This window comes from Trichoplusia ni, chromosome 4 (assembly GCF_003590095.1).
Source record: "Trichoplusia ni isolate ovarian cell line Hi5 chromosome 4, tn1, whole genome shotgun sequence".
Taxonomy (NCBI): domain Eukaryota; kingdom Metazoa; phylum Arthropoda; class Insecta; order Lepidoptera; family Noctuidae; genus Trichoplusia; species Trichoplusia ni.
The window spans coordinates 7,542,569-7,556,152 of NC_039481.1; the positions used below are offsets into that span (position 1 = coordinate 7,542,569).

The following is a 13,584-nucleotide window of genomic DNA, read 5'->3' on the forward strand; positions in this document are numbered from 1 at the left end:
AAAACCTTTGTTTTATTACTAATCCTGTCCCAATACCTATTAAATTAGTTTGAAAATAGGTCTACGAAATTCTATGAAATGTGTTTACCGTGAATCGATAGTTAAATGTTTACTAACTTTTTCTTCACCTGTAGCACATACGTGTCAAAGTTTATGAAAATATTATTACGTCATACGTTTGTGACCGATTGATTTAGAAACACATAGTATATAAGTCACTACTATGGTTGTCATTAACCACATTTCACTACAATGGGTTTTAAGCATCTATTTGTATTCACTGCTCTCCTTCTTTTGTGGAAGGTAAGTAAACAGGCTACAATATCCTCAAAAAATTAGGTTTTTGCTCTCACACTCTAAAAACAGGTGCAATCCAAAGCACATTATTCTTTTTCAATCATAAAAATTACTTCAAAGGGCTTCTAAAAGACTTGGTTTCCTTACCAAACAGTACGGTTTACAAATTTTGTTTTTGCTCAGGTATGCAAGGTGCACGGCCAGGGTGCCCGCGTGGAGTACGTTAACCAGCCTTACTGTGGGCCACCACTGGCGGCTGCCGTCCAGACCAGCCCGCAAGTCGTCGTCCCCGCGCTCTACAAGCCCTGCGACTACATCCCGGAGCCTGCTCCCATCGTGCCTAGCTTCAATGGCTACAGCGGCATCACCGGCTACCCTCCCAGCCCTAGCCCTGCCTTCTTCCCCGGTTTCCCTGGCCCCATGCCCCCAATCATCGTTGAAGACGATGACGATGACAAGTATCACCATCTTCTCTACTTCCTCATTTTCGCCATGAGGAACAGGAGATGCGGTGGTGGATACGGAGGCTACGGCGGCGGTTGCAATGGTGGCTGCGGAGGCGGGTGCGGAGGCGGATGTGGAGGATACGATGGCGGTTATGGAGGCTACAATGGCGGGTGTGGCGGCAACTGCGGGGGCAGCTGCGGCGGCGGCTGCTCTACTGGCTACAATGGATGTAACAGCTGTGGTTTCCCTTACTTCCCTTACCCCTTCCCCATTCCTAGCTGTGGAGGAGGTTACTCAACCTGCGGCTGTTCTGATACTTCCTACAGCTGCGGCTGCAACGATGACAGTTCGTGCGGCTGTCAGGGAGCCAACGAGATCAACCTTATAATTAGAGCTGCTGATTGCAATAGCAATTGTAACTGCAATAGTTGTTGTACATGCCGTTAAGATGCGGGATCTGTGTTTTACGTACGAATAAACTTGTGTTGTGAATATTCACTTGTTGTTTTTGTTTATTTTTTAAGCGTATTATGATAACTAAGTAGAAGGCCACAGTTATATTAATGTTCCTCTTATTTTTTAAAAAAACTTTAAGTATCTATTAGAGGTTAGTGTGATCTCTGCCACACGTGCTTCACACGGGCTCTTGTGAAATATTTGTGGCCCATTAAAAACACAAAGAAAACATGATATAAATGGGTATTAATGATCCGCTCAGTCATTCGTAAAGCCTAAGCCAAGATGTCTCGACTTAAAGAGGTTACTGCAATTGTTCTCATACAGGTTAGTCAATTTATAATATTAAAATAAATAAATGCTTTTATTTTAATTGTTCTTTGCTGCTATTTGTAATCAATTGCATTTCTAATGGGCCCAGGGAAATTATATTACATAACATGAATGTTAGACAATTATGTGTCTCCATTGGTAGTCTCCACCTCCATCTTTAACGCTATATGGGTTAAATAATTTTATTTTTAATATCTTAAGTGTACTCTGTACCAAAACCGACCAACTATTTTCTCACACGCAGAATCACCAATATATTAATAAAACATGTTCATAATTGGCGCTATTGTCTTGCCTGTTGCCTTTTTTGAACTAACTAACTATGCTTATGAATTTAAAATAAGTAAGAAATCCTACGTCTTGCCTCTTTCAGATTCATCTGTCATACTGTCGAGGACTTTATCCCATCCCTTACAACCCGAACCCACCATGCGCGTACAACGGGATTTCTCCAAGAATCCCTCCGTACTACTCAAGTAATCAACCTACAATCGTCTATCCCCCACCGCCGAGCAACCAGCCAAACGTCATCATAGTAAAAGATGATGACGATGATGACGACTTCTATGACAAGTTTGGATTCGACGATATCTTTCCACTATTATTGACATCAAGATTTAATTATAACAATTATAATGGTGCTTGCGATAGTTGCTCGGGCTGCTATTGTTGTGGTAATAATAATTGTAACTGCAACTACGACTATTGTAACTACAATAATAATAACTGCTACTGTAGTAACAATTGTAACTGCAACTATGACAACTGCATCTGCAATAATAATGACTGCTACTGCAATAATAATTGCAACTGTAACTACGACAGCTGTAACTGCAATAATAATAACTGCAACTGCAATGTAAATAATTGTAACTGCAACTATGACAGCTGCAACTACAATAATAACAACTGCTACTGCAGTAATAACTGTAACTGCAACTGCGACAGTTGTAATTGCAATAATAATAACTGCTACACCAGTAATATTTGTGACTGCAACAGCAATTGTGATTGCAACACAAGCGGAAACGACAATTGTGAAAGCATCTGCAACAATAACTCCAACGACAATTGTAACAAAGTTTTTAGTTTTGAAACCTTGCACATCACTATTGTTATGCCAAATAGTCAAAATTGTGATTAAACTGAAGAGTGGTACAATGTAACAAGATGAGACATTCAATTTTGAGAAAGTTTATTTTGCCAATTTTTCTTATCTTTACTTGTCTTTGACCGTTATACTTTCATTTTTGCTTTAACAGGTGACATGGCGCAATAATAAATGTTTTTAAGTGTCAATGTATGTTGTGTTTTCTTTTGAGTTTTTAATTATAATCACAAAAAAGCTTGTAGTTGCCTTTGGATTCGGGGGAGAAATACAGTCCTTATAAGAAATTTCTAAGAGATGAAAATTTGTCTCACCAGATTTCACTCCTGAATTGAATTAATTATTTCTACATGGCAACAGGTGATAAAATATTAGATATTTGATCGAGCCATGTAGAGAATATCAAAATTTTATTTGAGTTTCTTTTTCAATAAAGGGCCGAAGAAAAATATATATTAAATGTCCGATTGGTCATATTGACCAGATATGGAATGGCCCATAACCTAGTTGAATTTCGGTAATCGTTAAGGAACTCAATATCATCAGACTACTAGGAGATCTAAGCTCTATAAACCTTTGCACAGCTGATAGACTAATAAGGCGTTTCAAACATGAATCATATATATAAATATTGCATTTATAAACAGGAGAAAAAATCGTCAGCAATTTTTGAGGGAAACCGTTTTCATTTTATTGTATCTAGTCTATTGTAGGTACAATGAATCATAGAACACTCGTTAAACCATAAAACGTATTATTAAACTGCCTATAAAGTGCCTTAGATGCATCGGTCGCATAGAATAGAGCTAAAAAATGGTATACACTCGAGTATAGATTACCAAACCAATTATACCACTGAAATACATCAGGCGTTTTTTATTTTATACAAGCTAGCGCACGCTGCAATCAAAAATGAACCAACAGGAACATAAAATTTTGATTAAACTATTCTATGTGCTAATCCTGGTAAAAGAGCTATATGTGTACCAAGTTTCGTCTAAATTCGTTCAGTGGTTTTTGCGTAAAAGAGTACAAATATCCATACATACAAATTCTCGCTTTTATAAAATCGCTAGCTTTTGCCCGCAACATCGTCGGTTAGAAGATATAAGTTATGATTTATACCTAGACTGTTATTCTGTATAGCCTTAAACCTTCCTCGATGAATGGTCTATTCAACACAAAAATAGTTTTTCAATTTGAACCAGTAGTTCCTGAGATTAGCGCGTTCAAACAAACTAACAAACTTCAGCTTTATATATTAGTATAGATTAGGATACTGCATTGATGAATGTAGCAACACCTTTCCTATTAGAAGCTACATAGTTTTTATTGTGCCATTCAAGAGAAAAATAATACTACAAGTATCCCACACACGATACAATGTGTATTTCTTTGTTTGTCTCAGAAACAATGATGTTTGGAGAATACATTTAATGTGTTGTCTATTGTTTGTTACACCTGACACAAAGGTCGCACTTTAAAGACTTCAAAGAATCATTTTTGATATTCGTTCCGTTTGTATAAGATTTAGTTCTAGAGTGGAGTCTGATCAATAGGATTTGTAAGTTCTAAAACTGTGGTCTAGCTTGAAGATGTGTATATTTTGTACATCTATGCTAACATAAGAAATGTTTATTTTCGATAATTGCACAATAGAATACAAAAATATGTAGGTACTAAAAACAATGAATTTATTTGAAAACATACGTTTTAACAAGTTTATCTTGTAAAATATAATTTTGTTTTGTAGCTAAAATTTAACAGATATGAAAAGGTAATTTAAAAAAAATTGTCATAAAGTAATAACAGATTATTGTATACCGTTTAATAATACGGAAATAAAAACAAAATTATTATTCTAGCGAATTCCTGCTATCAATATCAATGTTATTTTAAAATAATTTGTAATCACTGTCCTACGTGCCTCATATGGCACACATCCTGAATTAGGAAACTATGAATTGCACAATAGTGTAATACAGCTACCAAGAAAATATATAAAAGTGGGTTGCGTATGTTTACACGAAAAGAACCAACATGGCTTCCACCAAGTTTGTTGTCTGCGCCGCCCTTCTGGTCCTGCTTAACGTAAGTTTTTATTTAAAAAACTTATTATTTTTTTATGTTAGCACCTTTTACCCACTATTTGGCCATATAAGTTAAATTTTTTGGAATTACCTAAATGTATTGAATTGATTGAAAGGATAAGTTTGAAGTGACGTGACTGTTTGAGTGTTGAAAAGGAATGTCATTTCCATACATTCAAGTGACTGATGTAAAATGTAACTTCTTATCCAGAGATAAATCGTAATCTTTTCTTTACCTTTCACCCATCTCGAAGCAAATACGCCTTTTTAAATATAGATAGCCCAAATATCTTTTCAATTTTGAAGGATATCCAAAAAGGACAACTTATTGCTTTTTCAAACATATTTTTTTTCATTATGCGAGCTAGGAAGGAACTATAAACTCCATCTGCTAATGCAATCACTTAACTACAGTCGTAAACGGGTTGTAATTAAGGGTTGAAAGCGATAACTTTGCAGGGGTCATGAGGGTGGGTTAACAAGTCTTACTTGAAGTCGTAAACGTCAGTTGTACACGCAAGGTCACTCCCTAACCATTGACCTCTAGGAAAGAAAAACATAGTTTCGGAAAACATTGCTTTTTACCAACCTTTAATAAGTTTTCTGTAGAGGTAAATAACTTTGAGAAAAGAAAAAAAACTGTACCTGCCTCGTTTCTATTGAATGAAATACGTCGTTAAAATGCTCTACTTGCAAGTCAGAAGTATGCTCAACTTATCTCCACACTTCTGCAAGAATTTCTTAGAATGTTTAATAATATCGACGCAGTCAATTTCTGTATTTAACACATTATAATGGTGTCAGTCCCAACGACTGGTTATAATTACGTTTTCGTGTACTGAATCCCAGGAATACGAATATAACATCAAAGCTTCCCACATCTCTGTAGTGGGAGGCAACCAATTCCCAAAACATACAAAGTACGACGGTCTATTAACATGCTGTCTTTGAAAAAAACACGCCAATGTCAAATGTCGCGAATTTATTCCTTATTCTTAACCGACAGGCATTGAATTAAGACGTCTTACGCAATTCATTCTAGCCATAAAGAAAAAAATATATTTTAGTCAACAACAAAAACATTTTAAGAGCAAGAAACCTCTCGTCACACCAATCAAATCATCAGTTACACAAACACTAATGAATATGAACGAATAAATTAGTTATGATTAATGCTCACTGTCCTCAACCACTCAAAATTACTCGTTGGCCTCTTGTCAACATAATGTATCGATAAATCTCGACGATATTAATGTGGTGTCTTGTTCCGCAGATGCACTGGGCCCAGTGCCAGTACTACCCAGGCTACGGCGGCTACTACCCTCAGATCATCGGCAAAGATAACGACAACGACCTGGACACCCTCCTCCCGATCCTGATCCTCGCCATGTGCGGCAGAAATGGCGGATTCGGCGGATTCGGAGGTTGCGGAGGCGGATGCGGCGGAGGTTGTGGTGGAGGATGTGGTGGTGGATGCGGATGTGGGCGTTGTTAAGAAAAACAAATGACTAAAGCAAATTCCTTCCCAAAGTTATTTCGTTGATCTGTATTAACGATGTTGCAAAAAATTTGGACAAACTTTTTAGAAAAAATATACCTTTTTTTATAAATTTGTGTTTCATTGGATGATTGAGTAAGCTAAAACCATTACGATACATCATATTTTAATATCAGCGTTATCATAGCATCACGTCATTACATATTATTTTCACACGACATTGTATCAATACAGATAAGTTACGATGATAAAGCTTCATCGATATCGCACGCACAGGAGTATTACATAGACATTTTATGTTTTGCCTAACACTTACTGGAAACTTGCAAAACGCAATAAAAACCAGAAACTTTAATGAGCCTAGGCATATCTTTATTAATTTCTGTAAAGAATGTAAGGACTGTAATCTTATATTTGCTCTTCCACTGATCTAGAATCTAGTATATATATTTAAATAAAAAGTTATTGGTGATTTTGTTGAAGGTTGTAAAATATAATACGATTAAAGTTCAAAATGAATATCGAAATTTTTGTGCTGCTAATAACTCTTAAAGTAAGTAACAATTACAATTGCAATAACATTTCTGATGATCGGTGATTAAATCTGTAAAATATAATATAAGGCTGTACGTCACATAATAATATTAGGCTACATTTTGCAAGGCGATCTCTTCCTGCAAATGAACCATAAAATAATCATTTACATAAACTCTTCTCTACCTCAAATATTTTTGAATTTAATTTTGAGTCACACAGCTGATTATATGAAACTTATGAACTAGATTATTGGCAAGAAAAATCTGTCAGTCAGTCGCATCAAATGAACTAATATTATGCATCACAAGTTATTTTGTTAGTCAAAAATTGTTAGGAAAGGACCAGGACGTTATTTAAGAACAATATTATTACTTTTTTCAGAGCATATTATGCTATCCAACAAAACACGAGTCAGCGCTTACATCAAGTTTAAAACATCTGAAGCCTCCTTCTCTATCAGTAACGCCTGCAAGATATCAAGCATCAAGCAAATCAAACTACGACCCCCTCAACACAGACTATTTCCCCACTGTTGAGCATCCAAGCAGTGTCGTAGATGACTCTAACCTCTTTTATCTATCGTCAAGTCCATTCTCTGCTGAAGTCACTTCGTTATTCAAGTCACTAACTGATAAAAAAGTTAATACAAGGCCCACAGTTGATTACACCAAGAAGATTAAAGCGGCGCAAAAAGAAAAAGCGAAAAAACAACCCATAAAAGCGAAAACAGATTTCATCAAGACTAAAAAACCTAAGGCATTAAAAGTCAAAGAACCAGTCCTAAAGTGCGAGCAAACTACAGACAGTAGTATCGAAATCGAAAAAGAATTAAAAAATATATTAACAGGAAAGTGTACAGAATGTGACGACATTACTTATGTGCTCGAATTACTTAGCGATATAGATGCATTAGTGAAAACTATTGATCATTTAGAGAAAGAATGCAAAAAAGAAAACTATGGAAATAATGCAGCAAACGCAAATGAAGGAGACTGTCAAAATGATACATCAGTGGGTCCAATTGTGACGTCAGACGAACCCAGTACAGAATTGAATGGAAGTTCGGTTTCCATACAGGACAATGAACAAGAGCCTTTATTTGAAGAAACTGATGACAATGTGGACTCAAGTGTGATGATTAATGATGGTTATACAGCAGATACCAGCTCCGAGGGCCGCGTTGAAGATTTGCAAGCTGGCAGAAGTATAGAAACTACTTTAAATGAAGATAACGATAGTTCATGCACTGGGTAGAGTGTATGTAATTTTATATTTTAGTCAATATGTTGTAGATTATAATATAAGCTCATAAAACTGTTGACATGTTTTTTTTTCAATATTGATATGAAGTCGAAACATCATGGGAAACAAGAAAAATTTAAAACCCCTACAGTATAAGTTACTGTCGGGGGTTTAATCCTTTGATCATTCGGTCGTGTCATCTTTAGCAGAATTTCAAAGACAGATGTAGTAATTGATACTGTGACTTGACTATCGCTTTTCCATATCCCATTTTATCAACACCAATAACACGAAACTAAAATCTTTTGACTAAGTTTTCAATATCCTGTTTCAGTGCGTTTTCGTTTGAGTTCACACACGAGAATATTTGCAAAGATTCGGTTATTCTTTCCTACTTTTCCCTCACAGTTTATAACATTAACACTCGCCTTTAATAGAAAACAAACTTAATTGAACTCGTAATAAATTCGGGAGCTATGATAAAAAAGGCAGGCAACAGACACACACGTCAAACTTATAACACTAAAAAGTAGTCGCGCATATTTACCTGGCCAAGATAAAAATAATTATAAGAATGGATTCAGATACTAACAAAGCCTGTCCCCATAACCAAATTGTTTTATTAGTATTAAAATCGATTTTAAAACTATTCGTTTACTTACACAAACAGCAAACTATTCAAATGGCTGGCTACAAAAATTACCTGAAAAAATAAAAAAAATATTAATCTATACTTATAATAAATCTGTAGAGAGGTCAATTCTGTACATAAAATATATTTAAAAAATAACTATCAAGGGGTGGTTAGGGATCGCTACTGATGCCAAAAATGCAATCAGTAAAATTTTTGTCTGTCTGTCTGTCTGTCTGTCTGTCTGTCTGTCTGTCTGTATATTCGTTATAGAAACAAAAACTACTCGACGGATTTTAACGAAATTTGGCACAATTATTCTTCATACTCTTGGGCAGGTTATAGTATACTTTTCATCTATATCTATACTTATAATAAATCTGTAGAGAGGTCAATTCTGTACATAAAATATATTTAAAAAATAACTATCAAGGGGTGGTTAGGGATCGCTACTGATGCCAAAAATGCAATCAGTAAAATTTTTGTCTGTCTGTCTGTCTGTCTGTCTGTCTGTCTGTCTGTCTGTATATTCGTTATAGAAACAAAAACTACTCGACGGATTTTAACGAAATTTGGCACAATTATTCTTCATACTCTTGGGCAGGTTATAGTATACTTTTCATTACGCTACGACCAATAGGAGCAGAGCAGTGAAGGGAAATATTGGGAAAACGGGGTAAGTTACTCCATTTTTTAAGCTTCCGTCACGTGTGCAGGCTTATAGGTTAAAGCTACATAGAAATCATGTATGACGGAAATATTCTCCCTAAAATTATATAAAAAATATTCCTCGACAGCATATGTCTAACTTTTATGGTTGACTCACAATAACACGTGAAACTCCCGATAGCTTAGCAATTCGGAGATTTCTGATTGTATTTGTCTACTCTAACGTTTACAACACTATCACTCATCCCCAATTAAAAAAGTTAACATTATTACCTATTCAATAAAAAAAGAATCATGTAAATCGGTGTAGAAACACCAAAGTTATACATGAAATAATAAGAAATCGCGCGTGAATACAGAGTCATGCTATAAGGATTATTTTTGTGTATCGGTTGCCGCGCTCGACGCGCGTCGTGGCGGGAGGTATAAAAAGGCGGGGGGTCCGCGCTCGAGCGTCATACAATATTTGGCTGTTGATGCGAACAGACGTTCAGACTGTTCGACCTTATTGACAATCAATAATTGTTATTTGCAAACCGTGCTTATCAGCACGACTTTTAGTCTTTGAATAGTTTATTTTTAGAATTGTTTTGTTGTTAGTTTATATAATAGGTATTAGATTAATAGTATTAGTAGTAGGTACACCTATTAGTTATTTGGGTAGTGTTTAATTGTATTAATAGTTTATTTTCGTAATTGGTAGTGTTTAATTATATTAATAGTTTATTTTCGTAATTTTTATATTATTTATTTTGGTAGTGTTTAATTGTATTAATAGTTTATTTTCGTAATTTGGTAGTGTTTAATTAAATTAATAGTTTATTTTCGTAATTGGTAGTGTTTAATTAAATTAATAGTTTATTTTCGTAATTGGTAGTGTTTAATTATATTAATAGTTTATTTTCGTTATTATTATATTAGTTATTTTGGTAGTGTTTAATTGTATTAATAGTTTATTTTCGTAATTATTACATAATAACTATATATAATTGTAAGTGTAAGGTAGCTTCAGTTACCGTCGATTAAAAATACACAATGCCACCTAAAAAACGACCATCTTTATCTCGAAATTCGAGAGATGCTAAAAGGATGAGAAATGCGCGTTCTCAAGAATCGGCAGAGGAAAGAGCACATCGGTTAAACTCTATGAGAGTTAGTGCCTCAACCTCTCGAGCCAATGAAAGCTCTCCAGAGAGAGAGATGCGATTAGCAGCTGACAGAGCGAGACGAGCTACATCACGGGCGTCTCAAAGCTCTTCTCAACGAGAGCTGAGGCTTACCATTGACCGAGAACAACATGTGTTATCCCGAGATGCTGAAACTGCTACACTGAGAGGGAATTGCGTCTCACAGCTGACCGCGAACGTCATATATTGTCTCGCGAGTCAGAAACCTACACTGAGAGGGAATTGCATCTCACAGCTGACCGCGAACGTCATATATTGTCTCGCGAGTCAGAAACCTACACTGAGAGGGAATTGCGTCTCACAGCTGACCGCGAACGTCATATTTTATCTCGAGAATCTGAAACTTTAACTCAATATGAAGACCGTTTGACAAATGATAGGGTGCACCATAATGTTATTCGATCTCTCGAAGACGCACATGAGCATGAACAACGACTAGAGTCGGTACGCGAATATTATAATTCTTTGAGACAAGAACGATCAGTAAGTTTGTCTAATGAAAGATTAAGAATCGAAAATATTCGGTCTCTTGAAACGGACGAACAGCGAGAGGCCCGTCTTACTGCAGACAGATTTCGACATAGCCTTAATAACTTAGATGTACACATAGAAGATCAATCTAGAAATTCGGTGGCTTGGTCCGACAAATATAAAAGTGGGTTTGCTTATAACCTCACAATTGATTATGGATCATCTTCTGTAATAGGCGATATGAACGTGGTATGTCGTTTTTGTAATGCTTCAAAGTGGAGTAAGGAGTCAGCTGGTTTCTGTTGTTCTACAGGTAAAATAAATTTGCCTTCATTCGAAGACCCACCGGAACCTTTGAAATCACTACTTTTAGGGGAACATATACAATCTAAACAGTTTTTAGATAATATTCGCACTTATAATAGTGCATTTCAAATGACATCCTTTGGCGCTCAACAAATCTCAGAAGGTCATTTCATGCCTACTTTTAAGATACAAGGTCAGGTTTACCATTAGATAGGATCCCTTTTGCCTGAAAACCAACCTAAGTTTCTTCAAATATATTTTGTATCCGACTACAACGAACAGTCGAATATAAGAAATCAATATTTCCCGAATTTAAATACTGAACTCATATCACAACTTCAGAACATGTTGCATCAGGTTAATTCGTATGTATGCAGTTTTAAATCGGCATTAGAAGCTCTTCCTCGAGATGATGATAACAATTATAAAATTGTTATAAATGCCGATAGGCGTCCAACTCAGGAACACCCTGGGCGTTGTAATGCTCCATCCACGAATGAAGTTGCTGTGGTATTGGTCGACCAGGAATGTGATAGGCGTGATATCGTTATCCGTTCCAGAGATAATCGTTTGCAACGTATTTATGAAACCCACAGGGCTTACGACAGTTTGCAATATCCTTTGATATACTGTCGAGGGGAAGATGGTTATAATTTTGCTTTATACCAAACTGATCCGCGTACAGGCGCACCTAATTATAATAAAAAGATTTCATGCCTTCAATTTTACTGTTACCACTTGCAAGTAAGACGGAATAGGTTTGTATACTTTCAACGTTTTCGTGGCTTATTCAATCAGTTTATTGTAGACATGTACGCAAAAATTGAAACCGAAAGATTAGTTTATATACGATCTAATCAAAGGCAGCTGCGCGTTGAAGAATACGTGCACCTTCGCGACGCCATGCAGCAAGATAACGATACGGTGAATATGGGTCGTTTAGTTATTTTGCCCTCTTCTTTTACTGGTGGTCCACGATACATGCACGAACGTACTCAAGATGCTTTTTGTTACGTAAGAAAATATGGACGTCCCGACTTATTTATTACTGTAACTACCAATCCTAAGTGGGATGAAATTACTCGGGAGCTTCTTGAGGGTCAAGCACCGCATGACCGCCATGATATCATAGCAAGAGTTTTTCATTTAAAATTAAAATCAATGATAGATCTACTTACCAAAGATAAAATTTTTGGAGAAGTATTGTGTTATATGTATAGTATTGAATGGCAAAAACGCGGCTTACCTCACGCACATATCCTGCTTTGGTTAAAAGATAAGGTTCGACCTAATGATGTAGACAGTTTAATCAGTGCTGAAATTCCAAGTCCGATTGCAGATCCCGTGTTATACGACATTGTTAAAACTCATATGATACATGGTCCATGTGGTTCGTTTAACGGGAATTCTCCTTGCATGCAAGACGGTCGTTGCACTAAAAGATATCCAAAAGCCTTAGTGGATGGCACTGTAACAGGACATGATGGATACCCATTATATCGTCGCCGTTCAAGAGATAATGATGGTTTTACTGTTGAAAAGCGAGTGTCTGGACAACAAGTTACTTTAGATAATAGGTGGGTCGTTCCGTATTCTCCTGTGTTGTCCAGAGCATTTCAAGCTCACATAAATGTTGAAATGTGTAATAGTGTAGAGTCAATAAAATATATTTGTAAGTATATTAATAAGGGCAGTGACCAAGCTACATTTGCTTTGAGAAATGAACATGATGAAGTTACAAGATTTCAGTCAGGCAGATATATAAGTTCTTCAGAAGCTGTGTGGCGGATCTTAAGTTTCAACATTCACGAAAGATATCCACCTGTGACTCATCTGGATGTTCATCTTGAAGGCGGCCAACGTATATATTTCAACGCCGAAAATGTCACAGAACGGTTAGAGAACCCTAGACAAACAAGTTTATTAGCATTCTTTCGACTTTGCCAAACTGATGATTTTGCAAAATCTCTTTTGTATGAGGAAGTTCCATCGTATTATACCTACGATAAGCAACGGGGTGTCTTTAATCGAAGACGCCGTGGCAGGCCTGTAGATGGCGAGTCAGGTATTTTTAAAGAACATGTTCTTGGTAGAGACACCATTGTACACCGTTCATCCTAACAACGCTGAGTGTTTCTATTTGCGATTATTATTACATACCGTGCGAGGACCAACCTCATTTATAGATTTGAGAAAAGTAGACGATGTTGTTTATCCCACTTATCAAGCAGCTTGCCAAGCGCGTCATTTGCTTGAAAATGATCAGCATTGGGATGACGCTTTAGCAGAATCCTGTGTTAGTGATAATCCAC

At 36.2% G+C, this 13,584-nt stretch overlaps 2 protein-coding genes across 2 annotated transcripts in view; one reads left to right on the top strand and one right to left on the bottom strand.

Moving 5' to 3' along the window:
- The window catches only part of LOC113492829, a 143,034-nt gene that overhangs the window by 81,583 nt on the left and 47,867 nt on the right, over nt 1-13,584 (bottom strand). The gene's annotated exons all lie outside the window — the stretch shown is intronic.
- Nucleotides 10-1,239, top strand: LOC113492831 (dachshund homolog 1-like). The gene is made up of 2 exons (XM_026870510.1): nt 10-303; nt 481-1,239. Exons 1-2 carry the CDS (start codon nt 253-255, stop codon nt 1,189-1,191), a joined length of 762 nt encoding a protein of 253 aa, XP_026726311.1. The 5' UTR covers nt 10-252; the 3' UTR covers nt 1,192-1,239.

Bases quoted from the DNA above. Each gene is read 5' to 3' on its own strand.
- LOC113492831 (XM_026870510.1), top strand. From the start codon at position 253: ATGGGTTTTAAGCATCTATTTGTATTCACTGCTCTCCTTCTTTTGTGG. The intron at 304-480 runs GTAAGTAAACAG...GTTTTTGCTCAG, and splicing joins CTCTCCTTCTTTTGTGGAAG to GTATGCAAGGTGCACGGCCA.